Source organism: Alternaria novae-zelandiae (assembly GCF_023758075.1).
Source record: "Alternaria novae-zelandiae strain BMP 2774 chromosome Unknown scaffold_7, whole genome shotgun sequence".
In the NCBI taxonomy this organism is placed as follows: Eukaryota; Fungi; Ascomycota; class Dothideomycetes; order Pleosporales; family Pleosporaceae; genus Alternaria; species Alternaria novae-zelandiae.
In genome coordinates, this window is record NW_026056967.1 from 306,061 (window position 1) to 325,631 (window position 19,571).

The 19,571-nt window shown below is 53.7% G+C and overlaps 4 protein-coding genes across 4 annotated transcripts; 3 read left to right on the plus strand and 1 right to left on the minus strand.

Annotated features, from left to right (window-relative positions):
• Positions 1-127: 127 nt before the first annotated feature.
• On the plus strand, positions 128-935 carry J4E88_004112 (uncharacterized protein; the record flags this gene model as incomplete). Its single annotated transcript, XM_049397759.1, has 3 exons — positions 128-167; positions 240-520; positions 579-935. The coding sequence occupies 3 exons, from the start codon at positions 128-130 to the stop codon at positions 933-935; spliced, it is 678 nt and encodes a 225-aa protein (XP_049256204.1).
• A 276-nt stretch (positions 936-1,211) lies between these two features.
• J4E88_004113 (uncharacterized protein) lies at positions 1,212-2,435 on the minus strand (the record flags this gene model as incomplete). The annotated part of the gene is made up of 1 exon (XM_049397760.1): positions 1,212-2,435. The coding sequence occupies one exon, from the start codon at positions 2,433-2,435 to the stop codon at positions 1,212-1,214; it is 1,224 nt and encodes a 407-aa protein (XP_049256205.1).
• Positions 2,436-5,154: 2,719 nt separating this feature from the next.
• J4E88_004114 (uncharacterized protein) lies at positions 5,155-9,040 on the plus strand (the record flags this gene model as incomplete). Its single annotated transcript, XM_049397761.1, has 2 exons — positions 5,155-8,176; positions 8,226-9,040. 2 exons carry the CDS (start codon positions 5,155-5,157, stop codon positions 9,038-9,040), a joined length of 3,837 nt encoding a protein of 1,278 aa, XP_049256206.1.
• A 2,411-nt stretch (positions 9,041-11,451) lies between these two features.
• J4E88_004115 (uncharacterized protein) lies at positions 11,452-15,868 on the plus strand (the record flags this gene model as incomplete). The annotated part of the gene is made up of 6 exons (XM_049397762.1): positions 11,452-11,459; positions 11,549-12,846; positions 13,381-13,605; positions 13,659-13,739; positions 13,802-15,548; positions 15,598-15,868. The coding sequence occupies 6 exons, from the start codon at positions 11,452-11,454 to the stop codon at positions 15,866-15,868; spliced, it is 3,630 nt and encodes a 1,209-aa protein (XP_049256207.1).
• Between the last annotated feature and the right edge of the window lie 3,703 nt (positions 15,869-19,571).

A 19,571-nucleotide genomic window follows, 5' to 3' on the forward strand; every position in this document is an offset into this window, starting at 1 on the left:
AGGGTCCGCGCTTTGCGCTTATGGAAAGGTGTCCAAAGCTACATCACCAACGCGCAACGAGCCCCAGGCTTCACGACTACCTCTGCTCTTGTTGTAATTACAGGAACCATACAACTACAACTCCACGATGTCGGCAACACAGAAAATCGCAGTCCACTCCCTCGCCGGTATGCTTCCATTCCCGCCATCGCAACCATCTATGCATTCGCCTACAGACCATATCTAATACTCGCGATCAGACCTCAAGAACACGACCGACGACGCCCTCCCCAACTACCTCAACAGCCTCAAGTTCAAGCAGATCCACACACAGACCGATGTGCGGTTAGTCCTCGGCTACACGGCCGTCACCATCGCCGGCGCACTCTTCTACTACGACTGGAAGTTCGGCTGGGAGGCTAGCAAGCCCTACACACTGCCTGCTGTCGTCGCATACTTTCTGTTGAATACCGCTTTCAGCTATTGGCTATGGTTCGTGGAGAAGGGTGTAGTGTATGAGGGAGAGGGCAAGACAGGCAGGGTATGTTCATATGCTTGATCTCCATACCTACATGTTTGATGATACTGACAACACCAAGGTGAGGATATCGTCCTCCACAAAGAAGCACATTCCAATCTACGAGTGCGACGTCGTCTTCACACCCGCCCCCTACGCCTCGAATCCCAAACAAACGATCCACATCCGCGCGCCCCTGACCCGGTGGTTTACCTCGGATGGCTACTTTGTCGCGAAACCCTTCCAGCAATGGCTCGCTTCTGAAGTGCCGGTGATCGGCGCTGCGGATCCTAACAACGTGGTAGAGGAGATCGGTCGCGGAAGTGCGGGCATGGACCAGACGATGAACCTGAACAGCTCGAATGCGGTGGACATCTTGCAGCAGCTAAAGGCAAGCGGTGCCAAGTTCGCGAGTGGAGATGCGCAGAGAAGGCGGTAGAGTATCACATAAGGATGGTTGGGGCTCAGGAAGGAAAGGAGACTGGCGTTGAGGTGTCGACAGTTTTACATGAACCATCTTGCTTTCAGGGAACGGCAAAAGCGTCACAGTGGTTTGGCGGGGCATTGAAAAGGCCTTTCTCTGCTGCGAACGTCATTTTCGCTATCTAGGAATACTATGCAATGGCTAAGCTATGTTCAACGCCAACAAATGCCCATGAAATCGACCTCTTCGTCGTTTCCTACTATCCAATCTGGCCCTCCTACATGGGCCAATTTATGACATCTCCTGCTCAAGCATGGGCAATACCTCAAGCTCCCTCTGAATAATTCTCTCAAACTCCTCCCTGTCTATGCCCGATGCTCTCGCCAACCGGAACAGGCTCTTGATATCCGTGCTGATATGTTGCTTGATCGCAAGCTCGGCCTGGCTGTAGTTCTCTGCCTTTCGCTCTAGCCTCTCAACCGAGTTGGTCGATGCCGAAGAAGAGGGCCGGGGGTGGCTCAGGGCGTTTGCGGTAGCGCCATGGTCCTGCTCAATGGACTCGAGATGTACCGCGCTGTCGTTGCCATGAACGCCGCTGCCGTTCAGGAGACCGCTTGTATATGCTGGTGGCATCGACGAGTCGTAGCCGTTCGGGCCCAGGTTCGTTGTGTCGAGGGGCTCGGTCTGCGGCTCGCGTGTGTAGCTGAGAGCATTGCCATTGAGTGTCGACTCGCCAGCTGCAGGCTCTTCTTCGTCTGGGTCGTGCGCATCGAGCGCTGGCTGCACTTCCGACGCGTAGCGCTCGAAGTACTCGAGCTCTGACTGCGACGGCCCGATCTGCGTTCGGCCGCTGGTTCCTGGCGCAGGGGATCGCCTAGGCTGTGGTGTTCGCCCAGGCGTCTGGTCGTATGCAGCCCAGTAAGAACCGTCGTCCTCTTCTTCTGCTTCCTCCGCAGCGGGTTCGGGTTGGACCACGGCTTGGTAGGGTGCGACGCCGTTGCTCTTGACCGACACAGATTTTCGCCTGAAGCCAGCCTCATCAGCAGTGGGAACGTTCTCGAACCACTCGGTGCCGTCGTCAGCGTCTTCTGTTCCTCTCAGCTCAGCCAGTAGCCAGCGGCTTCCGCCTTCTCCACCAGTGCACCAGAGGTATGTTGGGATGATTCCATATTCACCCAGTATCAACTTGGCGTGTAGGGTCTCGGGGTCTGATCGTCGGTACAGTATCTGATCTGGTTCCTCCACTTCGATCTCCCCGGAAGCCGGATGAGGTTCGACGTTTATCTTCTCGATGATTTGCGGTAGTCGTGACGCGATGTCTCGGTCCCAGCACAACAGCGACAACCACTCGTTGGAAGACAGAAGCTGTACGCGTTGGCGGAGGATAGGCGATAGAAGGGGTAGAAGACCCGGAGGTACGTCTTTGGAAGCATTTGCTGTCGACAGACAGGCCAGCAGTGGTGGGAGCAGTTCCCTGGAATCGGGCCGTAAGATGGTTTCGTTGAGCCCAGGCATGGCAGCGGTGTGAGAGGGTAAGTTAGGTGTGGCGTGAAAGGTTGATCGCGCTGATTATACCTACTCGAGAATACAAGGAGCGTATAGTATCTGGTACTGCGATCGTAGAGTCGATTGCTCCTAAGAAAGACGCCGTAATAGACAAGCCTAGGACGTTTCGTAGGCTTTGTGCTTTTCGCGTCTTTATTGTTTTGCAGAAGCCCGTACACTTCAGGCGTTTGCCGCTAGCACAGTACTATTAGGTGTTGTGCAACGCTCCAATGCTCTGTGGTGCTGTTCGTGCTGCGTGTAGGGTGCGGGCTCCGTCTGGTGATGCTGTCACATGCGAATGTGGCCAGTGACGCGCAGAAATTCGCTGACGCAGATGCGGGGAAGAGAGGAAGCGATAATTGGCAGACTGTAAGATGGAAGTGAAAAAGGAAGAGGAAGAAGAAGCGCTCTGAGGCACATCTCGTTCCATTTTCGCGTCCAGCGGTGCTGCAGAAAGAGTGGATGCTGCTGTTGTTAGCCTCCGCTCCACCGAAGGGTGACTGCCGTTAGACACACCGGTTGCGACTGCCCGCACGCCTGGATCGCGACCATGGAAATGGTTAGCCCCATCTCCGAGCCTCATCAATCAGACACACTCTACATCCCATGCCCCGATGCGCCCAGAGCTCGCGGGCTTTCCTCGACAAAGATTCCAAGGTTCGCAAGAAATTATTCCGTCGGCTTGAGAGTGCTTTGGCCGTTCCTGGCCTCACCATTGCGAGGTAGGGTAAGCAGACATCTGCAGTGCATGTTCGGTACATCCAACCTGCACAAGCACTTCGATACCTAGGTACGCTCTATCTCACGATGGCATCAAAAGTCCGTGGGAGAGGCCTGCAGTGACGTCAGCTTTTGCGATCGCCAGCCCTGGATCGACACAACATCTGCACAAGACCCTCATTCCGGGTACCTTACATGTTCCGGTAGTAGTACTCGAAAAGCTGTTGCGACATCCATAGCCTGGCTCGGATCTTCCGCCTGCGGCTGCGTCTCACCTGGCGCCGGCATGCCAACTCGACTGCTACCTTAACAATCTCGCGATGAGGACTATATGCATAGCCCGCTAGACCCAGCGGCGCGTTTCATGGCCACTGAAATCAGACCATTGCTGTCACTCGTGGCTTCGGCGTCTACCACAGTATGCGGCACTCGCAGCTATATATCACAACCTATGAGTGCGGCGCACTATACTTGTATCGTTTCCAGGCGAAGCGATCCTGCCATTTCCGCCATACTACTCGCCCGCAGCAACATGACAGCATGGTTCTCGAGACCTAGCCTAGATCAAGGTAGTGTACGCTGAAGACAGCAGGTCGATGTGCTCCTTCGCCATATTCCCGTGAGCCCCACAACAGCCCGGGAGACCATCCGGCTTCGCTCATAATCCAAAACTGGGGCCAGCCACTACCTTATCCGCTTGCGACGTGGCTAGGAAAGCTTCATCTCTAGGCGTGGCTGAATCGCTGATCATGCAAGGCAGTCCATGCTACTATATGCCGTCACATCGCGACATTCGCAAATCAGCGACGCGAACAGCAGCGCAACCTCGTCCGTGTTGTCCATCGCACGCGTCTGATTACTAGCAGGCTTGCTACGTCGCTGGTATGCTCTCCAGAAGAGCAGTTTTAGGCTTGGCCTGCCTTTATATAGCATCAGCGTTCGGCTGCTAAACAGCTAAGCGCCAGCCTACGCGGGCGCACAACAAAGGCCGCTGCATGTTTCGCACCTCGAGCGCGGTTTGGAGTGACCGCCTCAGTAGATTTTGATGACAGGAGTTACTACAAGCATCACGCATAGCAGGTTGAATTCGCCATGAGGATATCATCTTGAAGCATAGCCACCCGCTCGCCCCATGTTCAGCCCCCTGCTCCCGCTTCTGTATAGCAACTGAGGCTGTGCCGTTTGTATCAAGCCTGCCAAGAGCGTGTCACGCATCTGCAAATCTGCCTCGAGACGCCAGTCAAGCTCACAGCTACCGTCGCGCCGTCGCGCTTGTTTTCGGTCGTTCTGCCTCTTTCTCACGACCTCATAGACATCTGGACTGCCTGCGCCCACATTGTTTCGAGACGGCGAACTTCTGCTTGGCGTGCATCGCTCTACCCCGGTCTTACCATTCTGGAGATCTTGGGGGGAATCAGCCTTGACCGGTGCCTCGACTTTCGCTCGTTGCTGCCGCTGGCTCCACCGTCGACATCGAAATCCACTCTGTTTCTACCAACCATCCAAGCACTTTACGCCGCTTCTCTGTTGTTCGCGCGCGCCGTCTCCCGATTTCGCTCGCGACCCACCCTGAAGCTGTCAACATCGTAGAGTGCCGGCACTGCCTCTAGCCTCAACGGCTCCAAACTTCCGTCCTGTGCGAGGCAGATCGCCATCCAGCTTCAAGCTACAGCAGCCTGTCCTCTTTCGCTTTCAGCCGCACTGCGATATTTCTCTCCCTCGTTCCGCCATCCCACCAACCTATCTGGGTAACTGGACGCGCTGCGACACTTTCCCCTCATCTGGTTTTCTGACTTTCGCAATATTCAACATCAGTAACCTTCAGGCAGCACTATGCCGCCCTAAGCAGCGCTGGCTACAGTCACGTTACCCTCCACACCACCCTGCCCGTCGCAACCATTTGTTGATCGTCGCGACCTAATCTACTATCGACTCCACTTTCAGGTTGTTCGTTACAGCCAAAATAATCATGCAAGCAGTCGATACGCATACACAGCCCTACCAGGACCCTCGGCGTCAGCCACGCCACCCTCAGGATGTGCAGACTAGCGGCTATCAACTTGCGCCTACTGGCGGCAACTTCCTAATGCCAGACGCGCAAGGCACATTCACGTACTCTGCAGAGCCGACATCCATGGTTTACGATGGGTCCATGGTATCGCTTCCCTCATCCAGCACCCCTGGGCAGGAATCCATCTTCACTCCTAACGTTGGATCCTCTCTCGACTCCTCATTACATCCGGACATGTCATATCCACCACCGAATGCCTACAATCAAGTTCAAAACTACGGTCTTTCTCCGGGATCCTACTACGGAAACGGACAGAACATCTCGCCCTCGCATTCAGTTGAGCATTTTAGCCCAGAAACAGGTTATATGAGCGATCCCAGTCACCACGATCTCAGCGCTTATGCAACACCAAATTTCAATGGACACGTTCTCGATGAATTCTCTGGCCTGACATTTGCCGATAACGGTTCGGCCAGTAATTTTCCGGCATTCCAAGAGCATGTTGACATGTCAGCCTTGACCTCAGGGACGCTGAACACGTACAACGCTCAGCCAAGCAACCACCTCAATAACACTTCGCTAAACCCGCACCATCAATTAATGTCGCCCAGTGCGACGAACAATTCCAGTCCGGCACTAGGCGATGAGAGCTCAGCCTTCCCCTCTATGCAGTACAACGGGAACATGTCGACGCCGCCAAACCAAGCGAATCATCTGCCGCATACAACACCTATCAAGCAAACACACAGTCCGGCTCTAACGAATAGTCCCGGAAACGTGTCAATGGCAAACCCAAGGCCCCTCACGCGACATTTGACGAGTCCCATTGTACGTGTGGAGAACTATAGCAGAGAAGATTCGCCTTCACGTTCCGACAATAGCATGCCTGTCAGCAAGCACAGCTATGGCAGTCGTCATTCTGGTAATCACCTATCACCGTATGCCCATAACGGTGACTCGGATAGTGAAGCGGAGCCTCACGAGAACGTGCATTCGCGACCAGGAGTCCGTGGACCCGATCGCAACGAGGATGGCTCCTGGCTCACGACAGGACAGTCGGGGCAGAACGGTATCAACCCTGACGAGCGCCGCCGGATGGGTGACGCATGGATCCCCAGCATAGAGGAAATTGCAGAGCAACGCTCGAAGGATGAGAAGAAGCTTGAAGTGCAGGAGTGGCTCACTAAGAGTGAGGTCGGAAGCGAGGCAGGCGATGTAGGGCCTTCGAATAATCTACTCAAGCCCATCACGGGTCGTCGTCGAGCGAAGAGTCACAACGACATTCAACGCCGGGCTCTCCCCGATAGCTTCGGGCTAGGTGTGCGTACCAATTTCGACCGTATAGATGATTCGGGCATACCTGGACCTGGGGTGTACATTGACGAACGAAGCGATTACGGGGACTACGATTACGACGATGACGAGTCGGCAGAACCTGAATCCCCACCCGCTGCGATCGATATCAACGCAAGCCATATAGAAAACTCGTACTTTCCTCCGACACAAGAACTTATACCAAAGGACGGTACTGCTGTCAAGCCATGGGTAGATGGACCGTTGCAGCCACACCCGCCAAACCCATCGGCTCGATATCAGCCGCCCACATCCAATGCTGCGATGATGCGCTTCTTGGTGCGAGCGAAGGACGTTGAACAAGCTTCACTTGCGGCAACCGTTGGCTCACGCCGTCTCAGCGAGTCTGATATTGGTAGCATACGTGCAGCTCCCGGTGTTATCAAAGTCATCGAACCCGAGCCAAGAAAGAGCAAGGAGCGACAACGGCGGCCCAGCTTCTTGGAAAACATTCTACCCAAACGTACACCAAGCAATATACTCAAGCGCAAGGGCAGTATACCAGTGCAGCAGTCTGATGCAGCCTCGGACAAGTCTAAGGAGCCCATCATGGAGAAGCCGAAACGTATAGGTAGTTGGGGTCGTCCAAAATCTCCTCGAGTTGATACAAACCTAAGCAGTCATAGCAAGGACGGGGGACAACTTAGTTCAGTAGGTCTGTCTGCGGCAGCGGGCCCATGGTACAAAGGTCCCAAAAATGCCATCAGACGTACTCGAAGCAGGAGCGATATCGGGAGAGGGAGATCGCCTGGGCTGGCTGAGCTGATGACGCAGCACGGAGGTCCACCGATGCCTATGTTAGCTTCACCGCTCGCGGACACAGAGGCCACGAAGCCTTCCGCACAGCCAAGTCCAGCTGGAGACGATGATGAAGATGACCAAGACCCCGTTAGTATGGATCTCACGGTCCGCACCGATCCCATTGTCCCAACGTACGACGGCTTCAGAAGTCATGCTAGACAACTGAACCCACGCCTGGCTGATTTCATGGTTGAGCGTATCACCCAGGAGCAAATGCGCAGATACAAGAGATTATTGGAGTTCAAGGTCAAGCATCTCAACGCCGTACAGCATAAGAATTGTGCCTCTGCAAAGTTTTGTACTGACCTCGGTGGTGAGGCGAAGCAACTCCCTCCGAAAGCCGGTGCCAAGGATGCCGAAACTCCTTTCATCGGTTTCCAGGTCACTGCACCTGGTTCTTCCGACGACGATGGCGAGCCCCCGCTAGAAGGTAATGTGGCTCCTGCCGCGTTCCCATCAGGTGTACCTCTTCCCCCTGTCAAGCGCCTACCAGCCGAGTTCGAATGCACATTGTGTTTCAAGGTCAAAAAGTTCTACAAGCCGTCCGATTGGACCAAGCATGTGCATGAAGATGTACAGCCTTTCACGTGCACCTTCCCCAATTGCGGGGAACCCAAATCGTTCAAGCGCAAGGCGGACTGGGTTAGACATGAGAATGAGCGACACCGTCAGCTGGAGAACTGGACATGTCAGATCGCAGACTGCAACCATACCTGCTATCGCAAGGACAACTTCGTGCAGCATCTCGTTCGTGAACACAAGATAGCTGAGCCACGGCAACGTACCCGAGCCGCTCACAAAGACGCGACAGCAACTGGTGACCAGGGTGAGATGGGCAAGTCTTTTTGTTTGAGATCTCGCTAACGCAAAGGCAGATGACATTTGGGCCATTGTCGAAAGATGTCGTCGCGACACGACTAAGCAACCCAAGGACGAGCCATGCCGGTTTTGTGGCAACATCTGTACGAGCTGGAAGAAATTGACTGTTCACTTGGCAAAACACATGGAGCAGCTCAGCATGCCTATTCTTACGCTTGTGGACCAGAAGCAGCTCAACGCGGACAGCATCATTAGCCCCGTGGTAGAGCTACCCGAAAGCCGCAAGCTCTCCATCACTCCAGGCCGTTCGCCACTAGATAACGCGTCGCGCTACAATCCTAATGCCGCATATGCACCTGGTATCGACCCTCACAGTCTTTACTCTCAGGAAATAAAATCTCAGGCAGGATCTACGCCGATGCAAACCTACCCCCCACCGCAAATGGCACCGCCACCGACTCAGACTAGCGGTTATGCGAACTATGTGGCAAACAATGCCACAAACTTCACGAACCAGACCTACCCAGGCCTACAGGTCCCTCGGAAGCCACACAATGGCTATACGAACGGGCTGCAAATTCCTAGTCAGCCATACCAGAATGGGAATATGCAGAGTGGGGTGCAACAGTATGGCATGAATCCTGTTAATACCGTTCAACAACAGCAATCGCTGTACACGGACTCTCCGGTCGATGCTACGACTACACCTTTTCCTTCCTATTACACCCAAGAGCCGCAGGGCTTGACGACTGAGATGCCGAATATGGGTTACGATACCAACAACGCTATGGCTTACCAACAAGGCAGCACCTACCCTGCCATGTCGTATCTGACGGCACAACACAACTATCAATACCAACATCAGCAATAGACGGGGATGGATTATGGGAGGGGTTTCGATCGATACGCCCATAGGATAGGCGTAGGATCTGATTTTGTTTTGGCTCACGTTGATTTCGTACGATATCCACTCTTCCGCAGCGGAAGACGTTTTCATGTTTACGAGGCGAATCTGGTTTAGACGCGTTACGATACCTACTGTCGCTTCGGATTCGAATTGGATCGACTACATTGTCGCATCTGATGGTGCAATAGGCATGCATGGTATTATAGACATCGGCGCGTTAATTGCATCAATTTCTCAATGCCACGATTCTCCATAGTTTGTTGTCCGCTCCATACGATATAGTACCATCTGTGAGATACACCGTAGACTGGAAGCTGCGACCCACTTAAAGCCCCTAAGTACCTTCCACTCCACAAGGGCGCGGGCGTGATTGCACGGCATCCACCACCAGCGCCAGTAAAACCCCTTTGCGCGAGTACAATGCCTGACTTATTTTCAAACTTGCAGCCCCCGCGCCCTGTCATACACACATCAGCGCGGCGTGCTAAATCGATCGCGCCGCCGGGCAGGAACCCGGTCCGAGGCTGTGATTGGCTGTATGCGTCTCCCACGCACATGGAGGACTCTCAACACAGCCACCCGCAACTTGGAGTCCTCCATCTGCAATTCGGTGAACGGCTCGCTAGGTGCATCCCCAGCACGAATGAGCTGTCAGAAAGAGAAAGAGGGCAAAGAGGGCACCGGTCGCCTTCCTGGTAGCGCCCCTGCGCGAGGAGGACTGGGAGGCCGCCCACATGCGGCGCACCCTCGCCATCGCGATCACAGGCGTACAACTGCGATAACCACTGCGTGTGGAAAGAACCCGTGACGACATACCACAGTCCTCTATTTTACCCATCTCGAATCGAAGTCCTCCGATACAGCCAGTGCAGGGCAGGTGCACGCGATGAGGTGACAGCGTCTTGGTATTGAAGCCTTTCCTCATATCTCACCGGCAGGCAGCGCATGCCCGTGCGCATGGGACACGAAACGGAGGACCTCACACACATTAACTGTTACATGTACCCATCTGGCTTGTCATCTTAGCAGATTGGGGCGGTGTGCTGCAGCTGGAATCTACTAATGCACAGCTGCGCGCCTGTTCCTCTGAAACGGTTTGCGTACGGCGTTCCTTGAGGCAGGCGTAAGGCTTCCATATCGCAGCAGGCTGACGATCTGAGATTAGAGGTATGTGTTGTTGTTGCCTTTTCTATACTCTTATTTCTCTTCTTGTCTGTACTTATATACTGATGCTTGTACGACTATGATGCCTCTTTCCATGTTCGAAAGTTGGTTGGGATGAATTTGGGTGGCATGTTGGTGCCTGAGGCAGCCCCGAAAGATGCTGACCCATGATAGCGAACATGTCACTCCACAACCAGAACGGGGACTATCAACAGTCGTATAACATTTCAGTTCCCAACCAATACTATGGCCGCCAGATACCTGCATTGCACATAGATCCTGTGCAGACGCAGCAGAGCACGTTTTCCCAACAACCACGGAGTGCACATAGTGTACGGAGCCAAAGATCTAGCTCATCAGCCTCCTTACATACCCCAAGGACTTCATCACATACGAGAGGCTTTGATCGTATGAATCATCTTCAGACCAATCTCTCTCTGTTAGATAATGGTATTGGATCCCATATGCCGAGGGATTTTGACCTTCTCGATCCACGATATGTCCGGCCTTATCATGGCCCGACTGCAGGCAGAGGACCGGAGCCAGCATGGAGTCCGTACAATATGAGGCTATCTCAGTCTGGTAGCTCTCATGATCTTTCCCCTCGATCGAATGTGAATTTCAAGTTCCCATGGAGTCCGGGATCTGACGTTGATAGTCAGGCTTTGCCATCTGACGAGGGTTACGTTTCGCGGAACACCAAGTCGGTCATAAGCAATGATCCCGATCATTTCCATCAGGAACTATCGGCAAGTTTCATGTCAGATATTAACAACATGCATGTCGAGTCTGCCACAAGCGAGGCTCCTACGATGTCACGGATGCCTTCAGATCAACGATCCCATGTCAGCAGTCGTAGTGGAAGGTCGAGGTCAAAGAAAGACTTTCCATGCTATGAGTGCTCAGAAGTACTCAAGTGCAACTCAGAGTTCAAGTGCGTATGGGCATCACTATAAGATGACCATGTGCTGATGAAGGTGACAGGAAACACATGCTCAAACACAGCAAACCCTTCAAGTGTGACGTACCTGGTTGCAAAAGAGTAGAGGGCTTCACGACTACGAACGATCTTGAGCGGCATCAGAAAAGCCTACATCGGAAGGACATTGATAAGAAGTCTTATCAGTGTGCAGTGGAGGACTGTAGGAATAAAGAAAAGATCTGGCCACGTCTGGACAACTTCAAGCAGCATGTTGAGAGGATGCACAAAGATGAGAACGTGCTCGAACTCGTAGAAAGGTATATTTGCACATTTCGCACTTGAAGAGTCAGCTAAGCTGACATTGATAGATCGGTATGGCGTCCCAGGCGAGTCGACTCTCCTATAGAGGGTAAACCAAACGTCACACCCTTGGACATTGGGTCAACAGTAGCTGGCATGGAGATTCCTTTCTCCATAAGCCCAACGATGGGCAACATGTCCATGATGGACTTCCCCATGATGCAGGATGCCAGATATCTAACTTCGCCGAGCCAGGACTCCGTATTTGTGCCAAAAGCACAGCCACTATCTCAGCTCTCTGGACCCGGGCCTACTTCCGCACCATACAACGGTCGCGTTCAGAAAGTGTCGAAGGTGACTCGTTCTCGGCACAATGCACCGGGAATACAAGATTCTCTCTCCACTATCAAGGCCGCTCCTGGTGCGTCTGGAAGTAACCATCTCAAGATTCAAAAGTCCTCACAGGGTTCTTCTTTATCCAATGCGCCCCAGACTAAGGCTGAGCAGCAAGCACTAGAGCTCAAGAGGAAGTCTGAACAGCGCTTGCATTCACCGGAGCCTGTGGATATTGAGAGTCGCATACTAGAGTTGCTGCAAAAAGCCAATCGCGACGATATATCCAGGAGGCCGTCGAAGTCCGAGAAGAATGATGCGTTGTTAAAGATGATGGCTGAGCTTGTCAACAAAGGCCCAGGATCCCCCGACACACAACAACGTCGCTCCAGCAAGAGCTCTTCAAACAATGGCAAGATATGTCCGATGTCTGGCTGCGAATTTGCGGTCGCTCGTGACTGCGATCTGCGTAAGCACATCAAGCGACATAACAGGCCTTATGGATGCACATATCCCAAGTGTCACAAACGCTTTGGCGCAAAGTCAGATTGGAAGCGCCACGAGAACAGTCAGCATTTCCAGCAGGAAGCCTTCCGCTGCGGCCAAGAACTTCAGACAGGTCAGGTCTGTGGTGTGCATCTATACCGCGAAGGAGCGTTCAAGAACCACCTGGAGAGGGAGCATAAGATGGCATGTGAGGTTGCTCAAGAGCGTGTCAACCTCCGCAGGATTGGCAAGAACTGCCAAGGTACCTTCTGGTGTGGCCTGTGCAAAGATATAGTGCAGCTCAAAGAGCGACGCAATGCAGCTTGGGATGAGCGGTTTGATCACATAGCGCGTCACTTCGAGAAGGAGAGAAGAAATATCGATGACTGGATCTGTGCTGAAGAGAACCGACCGAAGAAAGAGCTGCTAGAAGAGAAGAAGAAACGAGACTACTTTGACGATGAGGACGAGAGGGACAAGGACGGCGATGTGGATGCTCCTGGAGACGTGGATGACGATGTTCGACAACCGCGCCCGTCGCATCCTCCTCCAAACCACATGCCCAGTATGCCGATGTCAAGCCATGCATCGATGCGACCCTCGCCACTTGCAGGTGATATCGCGCTAGGAACTGCAGTAAAACGACAGCGTTCAGAAGATTCGGTATATGAGGAACGCCACGCAAAGCGAAGACAAAAGACCCTGGTAACAAATCGCTATTGTGTAAGTTACCCGTTTCAGCCATTTGCAACAGTGCTAATCAATACAGTGCGTATGTCAGAACCCTTGCGGTGTTGTTGATGTTGCTTGCGCAAACTGCAACCATCGCGTATGCGCCAATTGCAGTGTTGAAGAGATGGAGGCTTTCATGATGGATTTCTTTTGCGCAGACTAGTGATATCTCAGAGCGCAGATCCAGATACCCAGTAGACAATTTTCGCATATGTGAGTCGATGCAAAGTGAAAGACTGCCGTATGCTTAATGGCGCGCCGTGGCTGTCGCGGACTTGGTGATGGTGATGACGTTGCAGGGGTGTTGAAGGTCGGCGAAACCAAATGCCGAGGCGTGGAGTTGGAAACGTGTGCTCATGAAGCATAGCTCTCGAGAAGTTCCGTGACGCGGCCTTGCGACCAACAACCTCACCTTCCTTAACTTCTCCTGCAAACATGGCTGCCGCCGTAGATGACGGGCAGCTGCTCAAGCAGGCGACTGGCCGCAACACTCGAGGCTTGCTCCGAGTGATCATCCTGTGCCTCATCGCTGCCGCCGCCGTAAGCAGTCGTCTGTTCTCCGTTATTCGCTTTGAGAGCATCATTCACGAGTGTTAGTACTACAATTGAGGAGTTATGGTGCAATTGACTGATTATGCAATGCAGTCGATCCGTGGTTCAACTTCCGAGCGACGAAATACCTGGTACAGAATGGCTTCTACAGCTTCTGGGACTGGTTCGACGACCGTACGCATCTCCGCCGCATGCCCCAATGCCATGTAGCTACAATGGACTGACATGGAATTCAGGAACATGGCATCCTCTTGGACGAGTCACGGGTGGTACTCTCTACCCCGGACTGATGGTCACCAGCGGTGTCATCTACCACGCCCTCCGTGCTCTCGCCATGCCCGTCGACATTCGAAACATCTGTGTCCTCCTCGCGCCTGCCTTCTCAGGTCTTACCGCGCTCGCGACGTACCTCCTGACCTCCGAGATGGTCCCGTCGCCCTCGGCCGGTCTGCTCGCCGCAGCCTTCATGGGCATCACCCCCGGTTACATCTCGCGATCCGTCGCAGGAAGTTACGATAACGAGGCCATTGCCATCTTCCTGCTCGTCTTCACCTTCTTCTTGTGGATCAAGGCAGTCAAGCTCGGATCCATGTTCTGGGGTGCATTGACTGCGCTGTTCTACGGATACATGGTGTCAGCGTGGGGTGGATACGTCTTCATCACCAACTTGCTGCCCCTGCACGCTTTCGTCTTGATCTGCATGGGACGATACAGCCCGCGGTTATACGTCAGCTACACTTCGTGGTATGCGCTCGGTACGCTTGCGAGTATGCAGATTCCCTTCGTCGGTTTCCTGCCCATCCGCAGTAGCGAGCACATGTCCGCGCTCGGTGTCTTTGGCCTCCTCCAGCTGGTGGCCTTTGTCGACTGGGTTCGCGCACAACTTCCCGGCAAGCAGTTCCAGACACTGCTCCGTGCTCTGGTTCTGAGTGTCTTCCTCATCGGTGTCGGAGGACTGGTGCTTCTTACCGTCTCTGGTGTCATTGCGCCCTGGACTGGCCGTTTCTACTCGCTCTGGGATACCGGATACGCCAAGATCCACATTCCTATCATCGCCTCCGTCTCCGAGCATCAGCCTACCGCATGGCCTGCCTTCTTCTTCGATCTCAACATGATGATCTGGCTCTTCCCCGCCGGTGTCTACCTGTGCTTCCGCACTTTGACCGACGAGCAGGTCTTCATTGTCATCTACGCTGTGCTCGCCAGTTACTTCGCTGGTGTCATGGTTCGTCTCATGCTCACTTTGACCCCCATTGTCTGCGTTGCATCGGCAATTGCTTTCTCGCAGATTCTCGACACCTACCTCGACGTCAAGACCCCTAAGCCTGTCACCGAGAACGGCAGCACCGATACCGCTGCAGTCGCTGCTGCAGCTATCCTTCCCGAGGGTCTCCGATCTACACGCAACCCGCTCGTCGGCATCTACTCGTATGCCTCCAAGCTTACCGTCGCCGGAACCGCCGCCATCTACCTCATGCTGTTCGTTCTGCACTGCACATGGGTCACTTCCAACGCCTACTCTTCGCCCTCCGTCGTGCTCGCATCCAGACTTCCTGACGGTAGCCAACACATCATCGATGACTACCGTGAGGCATACTACTGGCTCAGGCAGAACACCCCTCAGAACGCCAAGATCATGTCGTGGTGGGACTACGGATACCAGATCGGTGGTATGGCCGACCGCCCTACCCTTGTCGACAACAACACTTGGAACAACACGCACATTGCTACCGTCGGCAAGGCCATGAGCTCCAGGGAGGAGGTCAGCTACCCCATCATGCGTCAACACGAGGTCGACTACGTATTGGTCGTCTTTGGTGGTCTACTTGGCTACTCTGGAGACGACATCAACAAGTTCCTCTGGATGGTCAGGATTGCCGAGGGTATCTGGCCCGATGAGGTCAAGGAGCGCAACTTCTTCACTCCACGAGGCGAGTACCGTGTGGACGAGGAGGCTACCCCCACCATGAAGAACAGCTTGATGTAAGTGATTTAGTCCCACCGACTCCAGCAGATACTAACAGAATGTCAGGTACAAGATGTCTTACTACAACTACAACGCGCTGTTCCCCGCCGGACAAGCCCAGGACCGTGTCCGTGGCGCGCGTCTTCCCGCTCAAGGCCCCGAGCTCAGCACCATCGAGGAGGCCTTTACCAGCGAGAACTGGATCATCAGAATCTACAAGGTCAAGGATCTTGACAACTTTGGTCGCGACCATCAAAGCGCCGTATCGTTCGACAAGGGCCACAAGAAGAAGCGGTCCACCAAGAGGAAGGGACCTAGGGTATTGAGAGTTGAGTAGATATGGTGGGCGTATCAAAATCTTGCTAGAGATCTATAGCATTTGTACAAATAAGAAGCCATGTTGGCATTGTTCGCAGGCGGGCGTCTGGGAAGAAATAAAAGAATATTTAAGTCCCATTGTCGGTGTCCATGAGGTGAGTTGCGGTGAGATTGACCATCATGATTGGAGATGCGGTTTCGCAGTCGCGCAATCCTGCTTGCGCGTCTGCTCTTTCACTTTGACTCCATGTTCATCGACATGCTTTCTCACATGCTTTTCAAACCATCATTTGTCTACCCCACATCTCTCTCCGTCGCTCCTTCCTCTTAACACCTGCTCGCGTTTTCCCGGTCGCCCACGTGGGACCCACGACCAGGGCCAGTCTTCCCTCCGCCTTCGAGTCGCACGTCCGCACCTGCTCAAACAACAATATGGCGAACGAAGAACAGAGAAGGGCCTTTGAGTCGTATATGGGCCGCACTGGCGGCAGTGGCAGTAGCGGGCAAGGCCAGGATCAAGGCCAGCCAATTCCTCAGTACCCCGGCTCCTTCGCCCGGCCAGCCAATTCGTATCTTTACAATGTGTAAGTGCGCCATTGTCGCCTGAGACCAGAAGTTGGCTGACAGCAAGAATAGACGTAATCATGTTCGGCCCCATCTCATCGACGCCCGCGCGCAGTGCGTCAGCAAATATAGAACCTGGCTTACCCGCCGTGTAGCAATTCCAAGGGCTCGGAGTCCCTCCCACAGCACCCACGCCTCCGCCAGCTGCCTCGTCCGTCGCTTCTTTTCCCGGATACCAGGGAGGCTATCCTCAACAAGCTGGATACCCTCAACAGGCCGGATACCCTCAGCAGGGTGGATACCCTCAGCAAGCTGGATATGGTCAGGGCGTGTACAATCATCTAGGGATCCCGCAGCGTCCACCACCGCTCCTAAGCCCTGAGTCACAACAACAGGGTCAACAGCAGATACCGTCAGTAGCCGGACCACAAGGGCACGCTCATACTCCACTGGGCTACGACGCACGACCACCACCTCCGCCAGGGTACAACGCCGACTGGCAGCGTAGCAATCCAAGTTCTGGAATGGAACGTCGACGAGGCGCTCCTCTTACGAGCGCGATGGTTCCATCATCACGCAATACGCAGCAGGAGATCATGGAGTCAAGATCGAGGCAGATAAGCGAGCAATACCACTACGAACAATACGGACAATCACATGCCGCGCAAGCACCACCCCCGCAGGTAGAAGAAGTAGCTGTGCCAGTTATGCTCTGTCACACCTGCAGTCACTGCGGCGAGATGCGCTCCGCAGGTTTCCATCGCAATAACCCGGTCCTTCCTAACAAGCCCATGATCCCCACACCCTGTCGAAGGTGCAAAAAGAAGCTTGCAGGCTCACATCGTTCAAGCAGCAGATACAGGTACATTCGAAGATGTACGGCCGAGGAACCCTGCGACTGGCCTAAAGAATGTGTCCACATCGACATCGACCATGACGAGCGTAGGGGCCGAAGACAAAATAGAGAGGAGATCTATGTCACGCGATACTCTCCCAGTCGTCCTCGTGTTGTTAGACGAGAGTCCAGTCAGGCGCGCCTGGGCCTGCGAGTGCTTCAACAGCCGACACGAGAGTTTAGGTCGGAACGAAAACTCAAAGCTTCCTCATTGAGTCCTCGCCGCTCTTCCAGGTATGCTGGTGAAGTTTGGCCCCCGCCTGACATCGTCCGCACTAGAGAAACACGGTCGGATGAAGTGTACCCTGCGCCACCTCCGCCACTTCCTAGTCTTACCTCGAGATCTGACGAGGTTTGGCCTCCTCCAGACGTTGTCCGTGCTCACTCCTACAGGAAGGTCGAGAGAAGTCCATCGCGCCGGGCAAGCTCAAGGATCATCGAACTCAGTCCGTCGCCCCCGCCGCCGACAAGATCTTCGAGAGTTGTCTATCGGAGCGAGTCTCAGGAAAGACGTACTAGGAGTTCAAGTAGATCTCCAGTTCGTGTCAGCTTCCGGGCTGAAAGGCGAAACGAGGAAGCGGAAGCTCGTCTCATGTCGCATCCGAGGCCGCACCGCCCGATTGGACCAGAGCAGCGTAGCTTTCTCAAGGCGTCGGATGAAACTTCGAGCAATGCTGAGTCTGTGCCACGTCGCCGTTTGGATTCACCTAGTCGGAGCATCCTGAAGCCCCTAGGCACCGAGCACGAAACCTCTCACAGGCGAAGAGATACCATGCGCGAAAGTCAGCAGAGCATGCGCGTCGAAGTCGGAGGACCTCGTGTTCACTTTGGTGGTGGAAGAAGGCAAGAAGAGCCAGTACTTGAGCCAAGAGGAAGATCAAGGTATGCCGACGAACGACTGGCGAGTGGCGACAAGTACGAGCATTACCGAGAGTATTCCCGCAGTCGGATTGTAGACGATCCTCCACAAGAGCCACTATCCCAGGACTTCGAGAGGATTCGCATACGGCACTCATCGCCGTCTCCACGAAGGGAGTACGAAGAGGAAATTCGCATTGATCGACAGCGCCGTATTTCACCTTCTCCTCCGCCCTCAAGACGGTTTGAGGAGGTACTGGTCCGCAACATCTCTCCTCTTCCCGCACGTCGTACGCCCCGTCTTCCGCCCTCTCCTCCGTCACCTGGACGACCACCGCGGCCACTATTTCGCCATGTCTCCCGCCCACGAGCACTCGAACGAACTCGTTCTATGACTCCACCGCCTAGTCGCCGAAGACAAGAAGATGATGATACCGATTCGGAGAGCGCACATTCAGCTGAGATCAATGATATCAGAAGCTGGAAGGGTATCGATGAAAATGGACAACCTGCTACATTTGTGGAAGAGAGGAGGGCGGTGAGGATGATCGATCAGGGAAGTGATAGAGGTGGGCTTGCGAGAGAGTATCGTGAAATGGGTAGAGGCCCGAGGCTGGATACGAGAGAGCGAGTGACTAGTCGGAATTGGAGAGAAGTCTAGGCTATTGGAGGTGATGAGCATGTAAAATTCTGGCACTGGCGAGCTGTGTGGTTGCTATGCTATGAGGCGGAGCATACTTGGATTGGTTTTGAACGATTACTGATGCATAGATACCTACGATACCTCCTTAGATTTCTTTCAATGTCCTGTTTTCAGCGAAGGCAGTCTTGGATCAGGTGATGTCTGATTCGAGCGATTCTGTACTAAAACGTTCCTGGGGCATGCGCACGCACAGGCCTCCAGCGATGCCTACATAAGCTCACAGCCTGCCGCTACCTTACTTCCTACATCATCTTCTAAACCTGAAACATATCCAAAACACCTGAGCCTCACGTGATGGAGTTTTCCCGACTTTCAAAATTACAACGACGTGATCTATGTGCTGAGAACTCTTCTCATGCCTTCATTACTTTCTCAAAAGACGAACCTTCAGAATACCGACTTCACAAGGCATATGTTTGTGGGTTCTCCGCCGGAGGTTTCTCCAAATGTTCAGATCAACATGCCATGTGCGCATTCCAAAAACGTCAACGACGCGGTTATAGCCAGGGGCTGTTCGCCATTGCTCTCTTCCACAACTTCCTTGTTTTCGGAGTGAGAAAAGCGAGAAGAAAAGATTCGATGAGACTGAGTGTTCACTTTCACGCAAAAACAAAGAAAAAGCAGCTATTTCAAATGGCGTGAGTAGTGCTGGGTCTGGTATAAAATATCGATTTGGTACTGCTCTTCTCCTCGCATGTACTC